The sequence below is a fragment of the Platalea leucorodia genome (assembly GCF_965183815.1).
Source record: "Platalea leucorodia genome assembly, chromosome: 2".
In the NCBI taxonomy this organism is placed as follows: Eukaryota; Metazoa; Chordata; class Aves; order Pelecaniformes; family Threskiornithidae; genus Platalea; species Platalea leucorodia.
The window spans coordinates 28,292,552-28,312,070 of NC_138824.1; the positions used below are offsets into that span (position 1 = coordinate 28,292,552).

Sequence of the window (19,519 nt, forward strand, 5' to 3'; positions counted from 1 at the left end):
CTCATTACTTTGGACTCAGCATTGCACTAGCATGTCTAGACTGCACCAGAACAGGCTAGTAGGCTTACAAAGCACTGTTTTGCATCTTCTGCATTACCACAACAGATTTCTGCTAACTCTGGCAACTCGTAATGTTCACATCATAGCCTTGTTTGTATTGTGCATGGAAAGAAGGAAGGCAAAAGCTTTTAGGAGTAAACAGTTTGACACCACTAGAAAAGATCAGCCATGAGTTCAGTTGTAATGACTGCTTCTCCTAGTTCCAATATCTAAATATGCCAGAGTGGCAGGTCTGTTTTCTTCTATTATTTCTCTCCTCCTGAGAATATATATGTATATATATCTGTACCTCTCACTGGAAGCATATGTCACTGAAAATCACTTTAGTATTAAGGCTTATCAAGGTGTCAGCACAGAAGAGTCTGTTCTTTTATGTTTGTCCTAACTATCCTGCTTTATGTATTATTTGCACTGGCAGCCCAAACTGGTTGTGGCACCTTGCATATCTTACAAGCAACCTAGTCTTTTGCCATGTCCCTCTAAAGCAGGTTGTAAGGACTTTTTTGTTTTTAAAAACAAAAGCCTCCTTGGAAATAAATATTTTCCTGCTATCACATTGATTTTCTGATATACGTTCAAAGATAGACCTATTTCTAACAGCATGAGAAGTGTGTTTGTTTTCCTCCTTGATGACTGACTAGTGCTGTAGTTGATATACACTCCTGACTGTATAAGTACAAAGGCAAGACAAAGATTTAATTTCTGTGCCAGGAAACCTGGGACTAAAGCTCCTAACCTTTCTCCTCTGATTATTGTAACTTCATGCCAGTGAAATCTGTGGGTCTGAACAAAAAACCTCTAAAAAAACTTCCTCTTATTTCTGTAAGAGGAACCATTAAATTTGCAGTGGTCTCTCTTCAGAGTGATTACTAGATTAAAGATCTGCTGTAAGTGAGCCTGCAGTCATTGAGCAGAGTGTTTTCCAGCCATAACCTGAGAAAGACAATGCTTCCCCTGTTAGTAGCTTGGCTTTGCTACTTCCCCTGGGGAGCTACTGACACAGCTTACAGGAAATGAACTTACAAAACATTTGTAAGGATTTGTTTCCTAGGATGGGTAACCATGCAGAATGTGTCTTTCATTGAAGGTACATGCCTCAAAAAGTGTGAAAAACTCACTCTGGAATACAAGGCAAGCTAACTGAGGGTTTAGGCATTTTTATGTTTGGCTGTGACTACAGCAACAAACAGCGTGTGAGGATTCCTCTTCAGCAGCAGTAAAGCAAGCATTAGGATAACACTACAAGTAATGAACAACATTGTCTTTTATATCTTCCATCCAGTTTAAGGCAGATCATCTAAGTTCCCTGTGTAGTCAGTGAGTAGAAGGGAATGTTTCCAGATGTCCTCAGATTTTTCTCACTGCAGTGAGAGAGCCATTCCACCTCCCCTTCTGCATGCTCATTATGCTGGGAAACCTGCTGGAATGGCCTGTCTCTGTCCTTGCAAACTGAGAGCAAGCAGGCTGTGAATGTGAGTACCTCTCACTTAAATGCTTAAAATGAGGTGCAGCCAAGTCCAGATCCAATTTCAGAACCACTGGGACATCAATATAGAGAGAACAGGATTATAAGAATGAGATTAGACTTGGGAAAGTGTGCTAAACCTTAAGAATACTTGTTTAAGAAATGACATGTATTAGATTTGATAATATTTTTAACTGCCTTTATCTAACTGTTGGCACATTCATAACCATTTGGTCTTAGTAGGCATTCTGTATTTTTAACCTCTAGAGGCTGGATGAGTCTTTGTCCATCTTGAGAATTTTAGAAGCCCATTTTATGTCTGAAATGGCACATTGCAGATCTAATATCCAGTTCTGCAGTATCCCTGTAAGTAGAACTCTCATCAAAGTTAATAGTAGTTATACAAAAGGATATTAAGAGTGTATCCTATTCACCTATTAAAAATGTTTCAGATAAGAGCTTTGCAGTCCCAAATATAAATGCAACTACTGACAACCCAGTCCCTTTAGGCAAATAATGTAAGATTGATATGTGTCTCTCTGTGCACACAAATACAAACACTTTTAAATACGCATAATATTGAATAAAAAAAATTAAACAGGAACTGAAAGCCTTTTCACCTATCAAAGTCAGACATCTGCCAAGTTTGTCTTTCATCCTGCAAAGGTTGATGACCTTGATAATGCTCAAGCAGGTCTATGAATCTGCACTATTTTTCAGTAAATACATTCAGTTCCATCAGTTTGGTACAACCCGTGATTTTAGTTTGAGCAGATAAGTAGAGAGGCAGCTGCATTTATTTCACTGATGTGGAATATTAAGGAGTTTTGTTTGTTTGCTTGGTTTTTAATAATTTGTCAGTTCTGAAATACAGGAAAAATCTTGAAAGCAGAAGAGAAAATTCTTTTCTCCAAAACTTCCAATTTAACTCTTGAATGCACTTCCAAAATACTTTTTAACTGCTGCCTTCTCAGATGGAGTTTTGGCTTAGTAATAATTGAGTAACTACTTTGTATTACTTCTGGTTATTTTTTATTAGATTCCTATTTTACATTGTTCAATTTTCTGTACAAATAAATAAGCAATCTACCACAGAGGAGATTGTTGCCATACACTGTGTAGTCAGTCAGATTGTCCTCAAGTACTTCAGAAAAGCATAGGTATTCTGTCTCTCTGGTTATCCTACAAGCCTCTCCAAAACCTTCAAAATACAATGTCTTCACAATATTTGGCTTTATTGAGTTCAGTTGTAGCCCAAAGCAGGTTCTTCAATTCCAAAACATTTTCTCCATTTAATAGAAGTCATAGGTTTTGCAACATGCATATAATCTTAAGAAAATTTGACTGAATTATAGAAATGATGGGCCCAGCTTCCACTTACCATTAAAAAGGATTTGTGTCTCTTCCTTTGGGTAAGTTGTACCTTTTCTGTATGCTAGGTATAGCTCTGCAGGACCATAAACTTTTCCAGTAATTTCCTTTGAATTTTTTCTTTTTTTCTATGCTTGATGAAGGGGAAGTATTCATAGTACCACTGATAGAGCACTGATTAGTTGCTATAATCTTTGTGAACTTAATTCAAGTTGGCCATATGCTGTATGGTATTTTCAAGCACATTTGTGATGATGTAACCTCATGAATGTAATAAATTCTCACTGGGCAACATAAGAAAATTGTAATGAAATACAAAGAGAACTTGTGTAGGTCTTCAAATTACATCCCAGCTGTTGGGGAAGGTAGGTGTGATTTCTGCTGCACATTGGGAAAACTGAGGCACTGGCTGTGTGTGCTTACTCTTATATGTTTGAAACGGGAATGGAAGGGATAGAAAAGGGGAGCTGATATACATCCAGGATGAAGCTGGGCTATGTTTTTAAGCCTGTTTACTTTGTGAAATTTCTATGGGTAGAAAAACTGAAAAAGGGAGGAAAAACTGAGGATAAACAATATGTCTGTTAAGTGGGATAACACTTAACCTCCTTTGCTTTTTGCTCTTCTTTCTTATAAACTGTGGAACTTAAATATTAAGATAAAAGACTATTCACACTCCAGTTTATGTGCAATAAGATTGATTTTGTTTTAAATGCTAGATGCGGGGGAACTAAAATTAAGTATTTGCCCCTTTGGTTAGCTGGAAAAAATTTCCAAAAGCAGACCCAGTTATGTATCGTGTTCCAGTCTGGTTTTAGCAGCAGGAATCTGTAAGAACATTAAAGTTAAGGTTTCATTATCTATATTCACCTTTGTCTGTTTGCACCACAGTGAAAAATGCAAAGAATTTTCTGGCTTGCTCACAGGACTCATCTCAAATAAGTTTAATGAGATAACACTTTTGTTTTTGCACACAGATTCATACCTGCTGACACATGAAGTTGAAAATGTAGGAGGCAAGAAAAAGAGCAGAGTGCTGATACAACAATTGCTATCCCAAAATAGGCAAACTAATACTTGAAAAGAAGCCAAAAATACCTAGAAAAATTCTAAACCTTAAAAAAAAAGCTTTATTTCACTTACTGAGAAGAGCAAAGTGCTCTCCATTGTCTAATGTGGATTTTATGCTCTCTTGTTACCTTCAACATAAGGTAAAGAAACATTTATGGACATTATTCCTCTTTCACCAGAACCATCATTCTACTTTGGAAATGATGAATACTATGTTGATGAGAGTGCTGGCTATATTGAGGTACGTGTCTGGAGGACTGGAACTGATCTGTCTAAAGCTGCCTCTGTTACAGTGAGGTCTCGCAAATCTGAACCAATAACTGCGGAGGGTAAGTTATTGTTTTGCTCTGGTTTCATAATACATCTCAACAACAAATGCTAGTACATTTGGTCTGGATACAGATTCAACTACATAAGATGAAATTTATATGTCTCTTGGTCTTAGCAGGTCTTTCTTCTTAGAACAAATTAAGTAGTTACAGAATTTCTCTCAAAGAAATAGGAGTAGGAGTAACTGTGAAGTACAGCACTAAGAGAAATGCCTTCAAATCCTCATATAAAACACTATCGCACAAAGGCAGTTGATTACTGTCTCAACAGCATACTCTGCACACAGAGTTATAACCACTGGCAGCGTGCAGTTTGCTCCTCTCATTTTTACTGTAGGCAATGAGAAATTATTATCTGGTATCCTGTTCAGCAAGAGGATTGCTACAGCTGTGTGGTTCAGTGACGCTTTGACAGAACCTTTGTCTGCAGAATCAAGTGTTAGTGTACTCTATTTCTTTTTTTCACAAACCACAATGTTTAAAACTGACATTCATATAGAGACAGCAAAAAATTATCTTCCTTAGATGCTTATCCAGAGTGTAACAGGACAGTAGAGTTTATCTTCTCAACTAATTTTCAGTGAGGCAAAATTTTGTAAAACTTTACTCTTATTTCAGGAATATCTAAACATCATATATATGTAACATACATAACATGATAAACATCGTATTTCTCATGAAAAAGAAAATTATGAAGTCTGAAAAAAATACATGATTACTTCTTTTCTGAACTTGCTTTATATGATCTGATGTCTTTATCTCATCCTGAATATTTAAGTTATTTTATTTCTGGGGGAAAAAAAAAAAAATTTCCTTACAGTAAGAATCTTAATTCATTGTGCCAGGACTTACAGGATTCAAAACTGGGAAAGGCACTGCTCTTGGGCTCTCGAGTCTGTTGGTCACAGCCTGAAAGCTGTGACATGGCTGGCTGCCTGTAAAGTCATGAACCTGGTTCTTGGTCTTACACAGTGCAGCAGTGGATCTGCTGCACTGAGCCGCCAGTCCCGGCATCCTGCCTTGGAGGCTTAGCTCTGGGGTAGAGTGGCAGGGACTCTAGGCAAGTGCCCATGTGATGATGGCCTTTACTCTTGCCAAGTTTTGTCAAAAATTCACAGAATTCCAAACCTTATTTCAATTTCAATGAAACTGAAAAGCTTTGTTTCAACAGCTCTGCTGCTTATTCTCCCAAAAAATGAATGTTAAAACTCAGTCCTTCACTAGAGTTCTAGAAACCTTTAATGCTTTGGTTCCGAGATAGAGTGTCATGTTTTAGTCAGTATCTTGTTTTGTTTGCTTTCTTCTTATTAGCTTGTTAAGGATTGGCTTGCTTTGCTTGAAACAAAACAAAACAAACCAAAACAAAACATAAAAGCAAACCAAACCCAGATCAGTCTGTCTTTAACATTAAGGTGCCAGACCTCACCTGACATGGTCTGAGCAGAATTTGATTCTTTTGGTTTCCATTCATTCTGTTTTACACAGCTCCTCCAAACAGCAGTTCTTCCTTACTGTCAGCTCACTGGCCTTTTCTTTTTCTCTTTTTACATTAGTCTCAAAACTTCCATCTTCTTTACAGAATAATGTGAAATTTCTTTCCAAAAGACTTTGCTTCATCTCCAGAGTCTCTCTCAAAGCTTTTTACTTACTTTCAATTTCTCATTTAAAACAAACTTTATTAGTTTCAGTGGAATAACTGCTGGTTTACAACAGAACAGAATCAGCCCCATTTTGTGACTTGAATGACTAAACAAAAAGTAGCTTAATATTGACTTGTTTTATTGCATAGGCCAACTTAGATCGTCAAAAGATATTTTTGCTTTACATGATTGCCAGAATTTGGCAAATTTTGAAAATACATTTAAAGAAAAAATAAATTTACCTGCAATTAACTGCCTAATGATAAGTATAGATATAATATAAATAAATAAAAAAGTAAAAAGTTAAATAATAAAAAAGTAAATAAGTATAAAACTAAATAATGATTTATTAATTTGATATTTTTTATCTCTTTTCCATTGGTAGCTGGAGTAGATTATGTAGGCATCAGTCGTAATCTGGATTTTTCCCCCGGAGTCAATATGCAGGCATTTCGTGTGGTAATTCTGGATGACCTTGGACAGCCAGTGTTAGAAGGAACTGAGAAGTTTGAGCTTGTGCTAAGGATGCCCATGAATGCTGCCCTTGGAGAACCCAGCAAAGCCACCATCTTCATTAATGACTCAGTGTCTGACTGTGAGTAATATTTTTTTTTACCTTTTATCTTTTTACCTTTTTTTTTTTACCATTTATGTAGGAGATGGATGGCTGCAATACACAAATAGTGCATGTCCTTTTGAATCACACTAAAGCCAGTGATTCTACATGTTTTAGCTACAGATGATGTGTTAAGTCATTTGTTGTTTAGCTCCTTATGTTATTTTTCTGGTGCAATGTAACATAACTAAATTTGAAATAGTGGAGGGAAGACAAGATAACTTTTGCAATTATACTTTACACATGCTTTTTATGTTTTTCTGCCTAGTGCCTAAGATGCAGTTTAAAGAATCTGTATATGTAGGCAATGAAAATGATGGACAGATTTCTGCCATGATATATAGGAGTGGAGATATCCGATACACATCCACTGTGAGGTGCTATACAAGGCAAGGTTCAGCTCAGGTAATGATGGACTTTGAAGAACGTCCTAATACTGACAGTTCCATCATCACATTCCTTCCTGGTAAGTTCTTGATCTTATTTTAGAAGCCTTTAGTCTACCATGTTTTGTTTTGCTTTGCTTTGCTTTGGTTGGTTGGCTGGTTTATTTTGTTTTGGTTTAATTGTGTCTTCTCATAAAGTAGTGCCAAAAAGACCACTCTGGAAAACCAAGGTTTGTTCCATACACAGTGGGCAGAGTGCACAAAAATGATGTTGTCTCTTTTTGCTTCACTTCTGACCCAGAGGGATAGTCAATAGGAACCAAAGAGACATATCTTCATATAGGTTCAGCCTGAGTGCCAGGACCTTTTTGATAGCAAGAGCAGGTTCAGCATAACACAGTAACAGAAGCACAGACCTGCTTTCAGAAAGTAAACTTTAGAAGCTCTGCTCTTTGTTAAGCAGACTTCTGGTAAATACATTTGACTTGCACTGAAATGAGTAATAGATCTTTCAATAGAGATACAGCTCTCTAATTTCTCGTTGCATTTTTTTTTCCCACCGAGGCTTTCCTAAGGCAGTTCACCAATATCAGGTACTTAATATCTCACATCAGAGATGAAATACAAATAAATCAGATGTTACTACCTTGAAAGAATATTGCCTGATTCCTTCTATGTGTGCAGAAGACAGTTTAGTCTTAGTCTTTCAAGTTTAAACACATAATATTTTTTACAAGCCTAAACAAGTTCTGTCATCAGCATGAAATCCTTGGTATGCCCTTATCACAGAAATTATGACCTTCATATTTCTGTAGACATGTATCATAGTTCTCTTGTAAAGAGAGTTGTTCAGTCTATCTTTATTTAGAGCTGCCCTCAGCTTTTAGTGCTGTCATGTACTCTATACCTTTGCCATTGCTTCTGTGCAACCAGGAAAGAGACTCTAACTTGTTAGGATTAATGGATCTGGGCCCTTTAGGAAGTGACTTTCGTCTTTTTTTGAGTGTCACTCTACCATCTCTCCATGAAGACAAGTAGCAAAGAGGTTTGCTAGGATCATATCTTGTTTCCATAAGCTTCTTAGGTGTGTTTAATATGTGGCAGTTTCAGTACAGTTTTCACATTTCCCATGAAACAATGAGCAGGAGGAATATTTTGAATTTTTTTTTCTCCTCCTAATGGATAATTTATTTTCTACAGGGGGAAAAAATGACCTCAGAAAATGAACACAGTCAGCATCCTGGTCTGGTTCTTCATCTTGAAGAGCCTTGATCGTATTTGCATGTATAAGGATGAAAAAGTGCTGTAAATTGACCTCATCTCTCATATCCTGTGCTGTTCCTTTTGTCAGGGATGTAGGAGTCATTCTTGTGATGATGAGCCCACTAAGTCTGACAGTGGTAGCCAGACACTCTGCACACCACTCATACCTCTTGCTGCTCTTGTAGAAGGCCTAAGACAAGGCCTTTTTCCCAGACTCTCTGAACATCTAGTAAGTCTAGACAGATTGATTTGTGAGTGCTCAAATTGAGCATTTTGCGACTCCAAAGCATTTTTAAGGCAATATTCATTGTCACTTGGAGTCAGTGGGAGTTTAAAAGACATTAAAATCAAATGGAATAATATAAGTGAAGGTCCACACAGTTGGGGAGTGTCCAGTCAAAAGAGAGTTGAAATAAAAAACTCCAGGACAAAATAACCATTAGTATTAGTGAAAGTTTCTATTACTCCTCTTCCTTGTGCAAATATTTATTTTTTAAATGCACACTGTGGGAGAGGTCACTGAGAAGGAGTATTTTATTCTAAGATAAAAGGAACAATACGTGTGAAGTGGATATACTAAATAGAAACATGTCTTAGAGAAGTCCCAAAATGGGGGATTCCACTTTAATGAGTTTCCATAGAAAGGTAATGATCATTAATTCTGCTTTTGCTATTGTCATTACTCATTAACATATATGGTGTCAAGGTGAATGCCTTGGCCAGCAGAAGCAGCCTGTGGTTCCTTGAGCTTGGAGAGAAGTGCTGTAATAGAGCAAAGAACACCTAAGTTCTGCATGATATTACCTTTAGAATGATTGCAGGTGAAACTGAGAAGCCTTGCACACTGGTGCTTATGGATGATACTTTCCATGAAGAAGAGGAAGAACTACGTCTGGTTCTTGGCACTCCAAGAAGTGATTCTTCCTTCGGTGCCTCTATTGGCGAACAAAATGAGACGCTGATAAAGATTCGGGATGATGCAGACAGTAAGAAATTATTTTGTTGTTGTTGGCTTTTGGAAGCCCATTTGTGTGCTCTAAAAACATTTTTCTTCTGATTACAGAGGCTATTATTAAGTTTGGTGAGACCAAATTTAGTGTGAGTGAACCAAAGGACACAAGGCAAGTAGCAGTTGTAAAAATCCCAGTGCTTCGTCTGGGAGACGCTTCCAAGGTTTCTGTCGTGAGAGTTCATACAAAGGATGGATCTGCTACTTCTGGAGAAGACTATCACCCTATATCAGAAGGTAGGGTCATTCAGATGATTATCACATCCTACTATTTGTTTTTATTCATAACTGTAACATAACATTTGAAAAATGAAATAACTTTATGAATAGAATACTTTGCAACCACATCCATTAATACATTTTGCTATTCAAATTCAGTATGGACATGATCACATGTGGTATGCAACAGCCAAATTGTTCTTGGAATACTAGATATCAGTGAAGATATTTACAAAAGAATTGTGACTCCTTTGAAAACATCTGTAGCTCAAATAACTGTGGAAGAAATGTGTGAGTGCCACCTTAGTAACATTTGCAAAGTGTAATACCATTACTCTGCAGAAGCGTCTATTCATAGGATATGATTGTGTAGTTGTTTCTCAAGCAATTCATTAAGCTAATGGCTTTTGCTCTATGTAGGAACTAATGTCTACTTCTATTTATTTTTCTACTTTCATAATAATTAAGCTTTCTTTCTATATCGCTGCAATTCACTGCCTGCTGCTCCTCGCTAGTAATGAATGAGGAGAAAAGTTGTGCAACAGAATGAGAAATTTCTTAGCTGATAAATTTCTTTCCATTAATAGCCCACCCACATGGTTTAGTGAATGACTAATAGACTTTGTAGCACTATGAATTTTTTTTCTTCTAAAGTGTATGATAATACATGATACTAATCTGTGTTTTAAGATTAATCTTCATTGCTGGAGTGTTTTCACAGTTTTGGATAAACTATTTTGCTGTCCAGTACAGCTGAAAGATAGGACTTATTTCTGAACATCCAGCAACAACATTGGGCTTTCTTCAAATTCCATAGAAGAGACATTTCCCACTAGTGATACTTGAAGAAAAAAATTGTTAGTAATAAGAAAATTATCAACCCAAAGCTTGCTAATTCCAGTCCCTTTGCCTCCTGCATTTTAGAGTTTTGCTCTTTCCTCTTGAAAACCACAGGAATTTTTAGTGTCAGCTATTACTTCTCCTATCCGCATTACCTATATGCATTGCCTTGCTTACCCTGTCCCAGCTGTGCACCGACGGCACATGGGAGCAGAGTTTTCAAGGCAAACATGCTACTGCAGAACAAGAGGCTCTGGGCCTCTGCCCAGAAGCCTTTGAGAAAGGTCTGTGATCTGCAGGATTTCCCCACAGGTTTCAGAACATCTGTGGGTTTAGGGAGCCTACCTATTCAGCCATGGGTACAAACCCCACTGAGTTATCTGAAGGAAGTGTGACAAACTGAAATTCCGTAAAATTCTTGGCTGTCTCACAGCACGTTTATTACCACAAAGAGTATTTTCATGGCTTAATAACACTTAAGACTGGAAGGATCATTAGATCACTTAATCAGACTCACTGTGGATTGCATGATTCTCCCAGTTTCCCCCCGTTACTTCTGTACTGAGCCCCATAACTTTTGGTTAGAGAAAGTATATCCTTCAGAAAGGGCATCCAGTCTTGGTTTGAAGGCACTGGAGAAGATGAGTGTTTCTTAGCATTTTGCTTCACTGATCAGTCCCTATCACTTATCCGTGCCTTATTTCTCATATACTTGAGCTCTCATCCACTACTGCTTATTGTGCCTGTCCCTTTAGATTGCAGAGCTCTTTAGCACCTAGTATTTTTTCTTTATGATGGTGTTTCAACATACTAATCAGAACATCGCTTTCTGCAATTCTTTTTTCTTCTGGTCCTCAATTTCTGTTGGTCATTTCTGTGCCATCTTCAGTTAATTTGACATCCTTTAAAAAATAAAGATAGTAGAAATGCACCTACTATTTTAGTATCGCTCTCGCCCATTCCATACACAAATGTTAAATAGTTTCTGTACTTCTTCCTTGAGTAGTTAATACATCCAAGAATCACAGTACTCTTCTAACTCTGTCAGTGTGGTGGGTTGACCTTGGCTGGATGCCAGGGTCTCACCAAGCCACTCTATCACTCCCCCTTGGCAGCTGGACAGGGGAGACAAAATATGACGAAAGGCTCGTGGGTCAAGATAAGGACAAGGTGATCACTCAGCATTTACCATCACGGTCAAAACAGGCTTGACTTGGGGAAATTAGTTTAATTTATTACCAATCAAATCAGAGTACGGTAATGAGAAATAAAACCAGATATTAAAAATACCTTCCCCCGACCCCTCCCTTCTTCCTGGGCTCAACTTCACTCCCAAATTCTCCACCTCCTCCCCCTGAGCAGCACAGGGGGACAGGGTATGGGGGTTGCAGTCGGTTCATCACACGTTGTCTCTGCCACTCCTTCCTGCTCACACTCTTCCCTGTCCAGTGTGGGGTCCCTCCCACAGGAGACAGTCCTCCATGAACTTCTCCAACGTGGGTCCTTCCCACAGGCTGCAGTTCTTCACAAATTACTCCAGCATGGGTCCCTTTCATGGGGGGCAGTCCTTCAGGAACAGACTGCTCCAGCGTGGGTCCCCCATGGGGTCACAAGTCCTGCCAGCAAACCTGCTCCAGTGTGGACTCCTCTCTCCACAGGTCCACAGATCCTGCCAGGAGCCTGCTCCAGCGCGGGCTTCCCATGGGGTCACAGCCTCCTTCGGGCATGCACCTGCTCTGGCATGGGGTCCTCTACAGGCTGCAGGTGGATATCTGCTCCACCATTAACCTCCATGGGCTGCAGAGGGACAGCCTGCCTCACCATGGTCTTCACCATGGGCTGCAGGGGAATCTCTGCTCCAGTGCCTGGAGCACCTCCTCCCCCTCCTTCTTCACTGACCTTGGTGTCTGCAGAGTTGTTCCTCTCACATTTTTTCACTCCTCTCTTCCAGCTGCTGTTGCACAGCAGTTTTTTCCCCTTCTTAAATATGTTATCCCAGAAGCACTACCACCATTGCTGATGGACTCAGCCTTGGCCAGCGGCAGGTCCGTCTTTGGAGCCGGCTGGCATTGGCTCTATCGGACATGGGGGAAGCTTCTGGCATCTTCTCACAGAAGCCACCCCTTCAGCACCCCCGCTACCAAAACCTTGCCACACAAACCCAGTACAGTCAGCTAAGACTGAACTTTTTATCTACCGTGACCTCCAAAGTTTTTTCAGAGACAATGCTTTTCAAAATACAGTACTCCTTTGTGTAACTCTAGCTTTGTGCCTTATTTTTGGTATAGACCATTGTATTAAAATGCATTTTGTTTGAGTAAGACCTGACAATAATTTTTATTTAGAATTCTTCAGTCTTTTGGTCATTCACATATGTTACCCGCATTTATGTAATAATTAGTCCCAGATAATTTTCAAAATATTAAGTTCTATTAGACTAAATCTTGGTCTTTGCAAATCTCTTTTGATGATGATAACGCCTCATTTTCAGTATTTCCACGTGTGTCCACTGCTATTCATTATTATTATTTTTAGCATCAAATAGTTTAAACTAAATATATGAACATCTGTAATTTGAAAAGTGAATATTAACGGCCATCTCTCATGACTGGGCCTAGAATTACAGCTTATTATGAACAACATTTATTTTTAAGTGTTTCATTATGTTTTTAGAAATTGAGTTTAAGGAGGGTGAAACACAACACTTTGTGGAGATTGAAGTTCTCTTTGATGGAGTAAGGGAGATGAGAGAAGCCTTCACTGTTCACCTGAAACCTGATGAGAACATGGTTGCAGAAATACAGGTAACAAACTCATGCAAAGTCCTCAACAACAAAATCTGCTAAACAGACCTTCTTGCTTTCTGGCTCATAGCTGTACTCTTGAGGTTTATACATGCCATCTTGGCTTGTATCTTAAAAGACAAAAAGAGGATCATCCCAGCTGACACAGTAGCACCTACCCAAAACAGTTTGTTGCCAAGGCAACATGGGGTCATAGAGAAAATGGGAGACTGAAGTCTTCAAGATATCGTTCCAGACCCATTCTCCTCATAGAATCAGTTTTAAAAACTAATGTCCTCTTGGAAACACTCTCTGGCAATACAATATAACCTCTATGCTGTAAAAAGAGCAATCAGGTGAAATATAACTTCTGCTGTCAAAATCATGTTAGTATTATTTTTGTTGTGTGAAATGAAATAGCCACACATTCTTGTTATTTAGCATTATACCATACATACTTTTAATTTAAGGAGTATATTCCTCTGATTCTGCATAAAATGTTCTTCAAACTCTTTGGCCACTTCATCAGTATCACACCATATATAGTCTGACTCCAGGTAGCCAGATGGCAGAGACACAGCCTTTGCTGATGACAAACACCCCATTTCCACCAAGTGTTAAAGCATACAGTGCACATTAAGGCTCTACCAGAATACTGAAGTGATTCAAGAAAGCTGGGACACAAGGTTAAAGAGTCTGGTATCTTCAACATTCTGAAAAGAAAAAATTCATTTTAGCTCTTGCTTTTGTAGTCTGCAATATATTTTCCAGTACCTCAACCCCTCCTCAATAGTTCATCCAGTTGAGGTTTTAGAACTTATTTTGGGACAATGTTTTAAAGGCAAGACATATTCTGATCAAGGTCCAGCTTGAATCCCCTCGTTTATTTAAATGTTCACAGAGACCTGTTTCTGCATTTTCATTGTCAGACAGCCAAGGCCATTGTTTACATTGAAGAAATGAACAGCATGGCAGATGTCACCTTTCCTTCTGTCCCTCAAGTTGCATCCCTTTTGATATATGATGATACTTCTAGAGCCAAAGACAGAACCAGTCCCATAGCTGGCTATCCTGTCATCTGTATCACGGTGAGTATCTCTGTGGAAAGATGGAACAAAATCAGTATACAGATTTTGTTCAGTGGATTTTAGGCACTCAGTATCAATCCGTATTGTTGTGAGTCACGCATGAGTTCAAGCTAGAACTGTCCTAAGAGCTGTTCTAATTTGTCTGGATAACAAATCAATTTTCAGGAGGACAAAAAGCATAGAAAGATGTTTCACTTGTTCATCACTAAGAACAGTTTGATACTCATGCTATGTCTATGAATGCATGACCTTACTGTTTCCTTCATTATCTTGCCTTAATTTGCAGAGTTAAAATCACTGGAGATAGCAGATGAGCCATTGTTTTCAATGAGTGCCACAGACTGAAAAATGAGTAGTGTTTGTTGAGCTACTATAGACTTCTTTCATTGTAATTTTGCAACTGAAAGGTTTGCATGCATATTCATATGCATTGAGGAAGGTTTTGGTCCATCTGCGTCTTCAGTTCGTTTCTCACACCATTCCTTGGGCACAGGAATGGATCATATGTTGAATGGTTCTCCTAAATAAAAAAAACAAAAGAAATCTTGCAATGCAAAATATATTTGCAGAATTAGATCAAAATGTGAAATTCAAATTAAAGTAGCATGTGGGAGTGTAGTTTGTGCCTTCATAACTATGTTAGGTTTTCACCCATAAACCATAATTTAAAATAATATTTTTATTTCAATAAGCATAATTAGAGCTGCCTTTTAATCTACCATAACAGCGCTAAAAGGGTCACTGTCAAAATAAGGAGATTTCTTAAGAGGTTTACTGTGATGGTTAGTTCCATGCTGTTGAGTTTTGTAACTCTTGATAAATTAAAATTCCTTTGCCATGAAGCAAATAAATTGTTAACACATCTGCCTTGTTCTGCAGGCTTGTAATCCTAAATATGAAGACTTTGACAAGACTGGTTCTATATGTGCCAGTGAGAACATCAATAATACTCTGACACAATATCGGTGGCTTGTGAGTGCACCCACTGGTCCTGATGGTGTGACTAGCCCCATGAAGGAGGTTGACTTTGATACCTTCTTCACTTCCTCCAAGATGATTACGCTCGACTCCATTTACTTTCAAGCTGGTTCTCGTGTCCAGTGTGCGGCTCGTGCTGTGAATTCAGATGGGAATGAGGGTCTTGAGCTTATGAGCCCTATTGTAACTATAAGCACATCAGAAGGTAAGACATCATGACCTGTTGCAAAACCCCCAGACCTCCTCTGGATCCCAAATTCCATCCTAACAAAATCTGATTACGTGATCAGATGTTTTAACATTACAGTCTCAGCTTTTCTTCTGTTGCTCATAGAGGTGGTGCAAAAACTCTCTTCTTAACACAGCAGAGAATTGTATAAAGAAAATGGTTTTCATCTTTGCTAGTTCTCCACGTCTTTAAGTAGTTATCTACATAGCAAACTTGTATGTTCAGGAGAACAGTATATAATGTGCTTTGGAATTAGTGAAACCTGGTTTCTGTTGGGTTTTGAATTCCACTGTAGTAATGTTGCAGTACAATCTCAGTTCCTATTAGACATTGGAATACCAACATGGGAGTGCTATTATGAATGCCTAGCCAGAAGAAAAGCTTCATTTGGCATTCAGACCTCACTGGCCACCTGAGAATCAGTGTCTTCCTTGACTAAGGACTAAAGCAACTGGTGTCTAATATAGTATTCATAATATTCATCCTTCTTCTTCGTTCTCTGACACTGTCTTTGTCTCTCTCTGATTCTCTGATATCCAATCAATACTGAACTGATGCTGCATTCTCTCAGCCAGCAGTTACTGTAGTCTACCTCCTTTGCCCTGCCAACTCTTTTCATGAAACTTGTACTGAATAACGTTATAAAGCAGAGATGAAGAACTGACATGCACACAAGTACAGTCTGATAGCGTATGCTATTTTGTTGTAGAAATCATAGATACTTGTATTTATTGTATAATACGGAGAATGAGTAATTATCAGCAATCAAGGTAAATTACAAAACATTGTGTTTTATTACCCTTCTGCAGCCATTTTGCATTCTCTGTGTCATCTCTGCTGCTTTTGTAGCTACATTAATTCTTCTGGGTTTTGTGAGTTCTTACAGTAGATAATAGATTACGTGATTGTTCATTTGCAATATCATTTTCATTTCCTTGGCCTTTCCAACTAGGTATTTTAGTTTAAACATTTTATTTTCTACTAAGTTAGGGCTTTAAGGACCTTAATGAATGGAATTTCTATTTACCCCTGTCCTTTATGCCAGATTTTGACTGTAGGCTCAAGTCACCTTTGTTTGCACTATCAGGAATCCTACACCCTAAAGAGGACTCTATCTAAGGGTATTGTATACAAGGTGCAGTGTAGTGCTTGTTAAAGGCAGACAACCTTGTGCTGCGTGAGCTAGTTTAGTTATGTGAAACAGACTGGCTATGTTAGTGTTATAATGCATTATTTGGATTACTCTTGACAAATTAGGAGGGCTAATTAGCTCAGGCTCAGGACTGAATTGTCATGCATATATTACTTCTAGTACCTGAGCTAACTTGTGATGTGGAAGTCAACAATACTGAAGATTGCGTACAACATAAAGGGAGCTGTTAGATGCTATTTTGAAAGAAGTGTAATGATCAAAGCACCCTGCCAAAATCCTGAATATTTTGAACTTCGAGGATGCTTGACCTCCAGTGCATAGACCAAATTCTCGAAAGTAAGAAGTCAGATTGTGCAAAAAATTGTATTTAGCCTCTTTAGCACATCTTACTTGCATTTGCGAAAAACAAACGAACAAACAACCCCTAAAAAGCTATCATGTGCAGAAGAGAAATTTTGTTTCCTTATGCCAGAAGTTTCCAACTCGGAGCCGTTGAGCCAGATGAAGTCCACCAGAACCAATAAGTTCTCCCAGAGGAGAGTTCTGCCTCCTCTTTTCTTGTAATCCCTCAGAAATGGGCGAAGAGCAGAACATAGGCAAAGGGAACTGTTTTGATTTTCCACTTCTGGTTTCTTCCTTAGAGTACCTTGTGATCCTTTGGCCATCACATGACACTGTGCTATGATTCTTGTGGCCAGAATGCAGACACTTCTGCATTGAACTATGCAACTAGAAGTTGCATGTATCTCAGATCATATGATTACAAACCTAATCTTCTGGTCCTACAAACCAAGAGTAATAGTGGAACAGGTTGAGCTAACCCTGGAAAGGATTGCCAAAATAAGTTATAGATTCTCCTTTCTTGGAGAAATTAAAAATTCAACTGAACAAGGCCCTGAGCAACTTGATCTAACTTTGAAGCTGGCTCTACTTTGAGCACAGTATTTCTAGAGATCCTTTGACACAATTATTCTAACTATGTTTTGATCACTAATGGAACAGGAGGTTCATAGAGTCCTATGAAGGCATATATAAGTCCACACCCCAATCCAGTGCCAAAACCAACTGAACACTGATCAGGTATCTTCCGTAAAGCTATGTATGTGCTTAAGAGGGTGGGAGGAATTAAAGTGTATGCCTCTGAGGACCTCTGTAAGAAAGTATGGCACTTGGCACTGACTTTGCAAGTATGGTTGACACACGCAACTGAAAATCTACAGGTGCAGTATCATCACCTGGTTTTGAAAATGTGGTCCAGTTGATCGAGTGATGATTTCTGTTTGAATCGTCTTTTGCATAAATTCCTGTTCAAACCTCTGGTAAACGTGGCTCAAAGCATTTACCTGTCATTCAAGAAAACTCTCCTTGTTTTGGAAACTTGTACAGTGGAAAAAGCGCATCTGAAAATAGTGCAAGGGAAAGTATAGATTATTTCCTCTGGACATAAAGTAAAGTTGCTTTCTCTTTTTTCCATTAGGTCTTTGTCAACCTCGTATGTCAGGAGTAGTTGGAGCAGAACCATTCTCTGCCAAATTACGCTATACGGGCCCAGAAGATCCTGATTATGCCAACCTCATCAAACTGACAGTCACAATGCCACATATTGATGGTATGATATAATCAGCTGTGGAGTTGAGAGAACTCATACAGCAAGCTGTTATTTGAGCTATTTTATTGGTCATGTTATTTAATCTTTTAACATGTGGGACCAGAGAAAAATATGATGAATGTACAAGTGCAGTTTGCAACAAGGTGCATAAGATAGTGTATTGATACATAGTCTTTGATGTGAAGATTAAGTGTTTTCAGATTAATTGCATATTTTTTGTAAGTTGTGCTAGACCTATCCTTTGTAAAACTCCTTTGAAACGCATAGAGATATACCAGAGAATAATTTATTTATTAAAAAAAATATAAAGCAGTTTAATTACTATGCATTTCTGAAAAAATCACAAAAAATCCTGATTGAAAAATATGTTGGAGATTTAGAAATATTTTGTTTGGCATTTCATAGTATAAACACATAATTATTGTGGATAACATTCTCATACACACTTAGCATATCAACTTTCTTTGAATTCTAAAGTACATTAATTGCTGTAAGTACGAAATGCAGAAGCACTGCATGGCATGCTTAGTGTTTGACAAATTTTGGCTAAATTAAGCAGCTCTGACCACTGAAATTTAGTGATAGTGCTATAAATTAATGTTTTTTAGGCATGCTGCCTGTTATTTCTACAAGAGAGCTCTCCAACTTTGAGCTGACACTTAGCCCTGATGGAACTAGAGTTGGAAATCATAAATGCTCCAACCTGTTGGATTACACAGAAGTGAAGACCCACCATGGTTTCTTAACTGATGCTACCAAAAATCCAGATGTGATTGGAGAGACCATTCCCTATCAATACAGCCCAATAATTAGAGGCTTCAATACCTTACGCTTCTACCGCAACCTGAATCTGGAAGCCTGTTTATGGGAGTTTGTTAGCTATTATGACATGTCCGAGCTCCTCACAGATTGTGGAGGCACCATTGGGACAGATGGACAGGTACGAAACTGTAACTTGACTTTGTACTGTGTTCTTAAAATGAAAGGTTTCCCTTATAATGTGTCTATGCTAGTAAGTGATTTTAGAATTAATTTAGTTGAAAAGTGTTCTTTTTTTTCTTAACAAGAAATAGACTTCCTCTAAGGCCAGCTTATTTCTTAAAGCTATCAATATCCATTCAATACTAATAGCCTATATGTGAAATCCTTGTCCAATTGAAATTAAGGGAATGATTTCATTTGAATGAAATTTCCTATGATTTTCTCCCAATACAGTTTTGATGTATTTTAGGACAAACCAATTCCACTTTTACTGTATAGTGAGCCACCTTAGTCTTTTCTTAGAATGAAAGCCTTCTAAAGGATTGCTTTTAGCACATTGATACTACTGGGCTATTTAGTACTAGTTGTGGTGTATCTTAAAAAAGAGTTTAACAAGAATTGTGAAGAGCCTTCTTGCTGATAACAATG

The 19,519-nt window shown here is 38.2% G+C and overlaps 1 protein-coding gene across 1 annotated transcript in view; it reads left to right on the plus strand.

Moving 5' to 3' along the window:
* The window catches only part of FREM2 (FRAS1 related extracellular matrix 2), a gene marked incomplete at both ends in the record, with an annotated part of 142,670 nt that overhangs the window by 100,207 nt on the left and 22,944 nt on the right, over window positions 1-19,519 (plus strand). Inside the window, 10 exons of the mRNA XM_082337643.1 lie at window positions 4,147-4,296; window positions 6,322-6,531; window positions 6,821-7,018; window positions 9,023-9,187; window positions 9,265-9,447; window positions 12,943-13,073; window positions 13,982-14,140; window positions 15,020-15,323; window positions 17,978-18,109; window positions 18,718-19,049. Of these exons, the coding sequence (XP_082193769.1) occupies window positions 4,147-4,296; window positions 6,322-6,531; window positions 6,821-7,018; window positions 9,023-9,187; window positions 9,265-9,447; window positions 12,943-13,073; window positions 13,982-14,140; window positions 15,020-15,323; window positions 17,978-18,109; window positions 18,718-19,049 (1,964 nt within the window). The remainder of the gene's footprint in view (window positions 1-4,146; window positions 4,297-6,321; window positions 6,532-6,820; window positions 7,019-9,022; window positions 9,188-9,264; window positions 9,448-12,942; window positions 13,074-13,981; window positions 14,141-15,019; window positions 15,324-17,977; window positions 18,110-18,717; window positions 19,050-19,519) is intronic.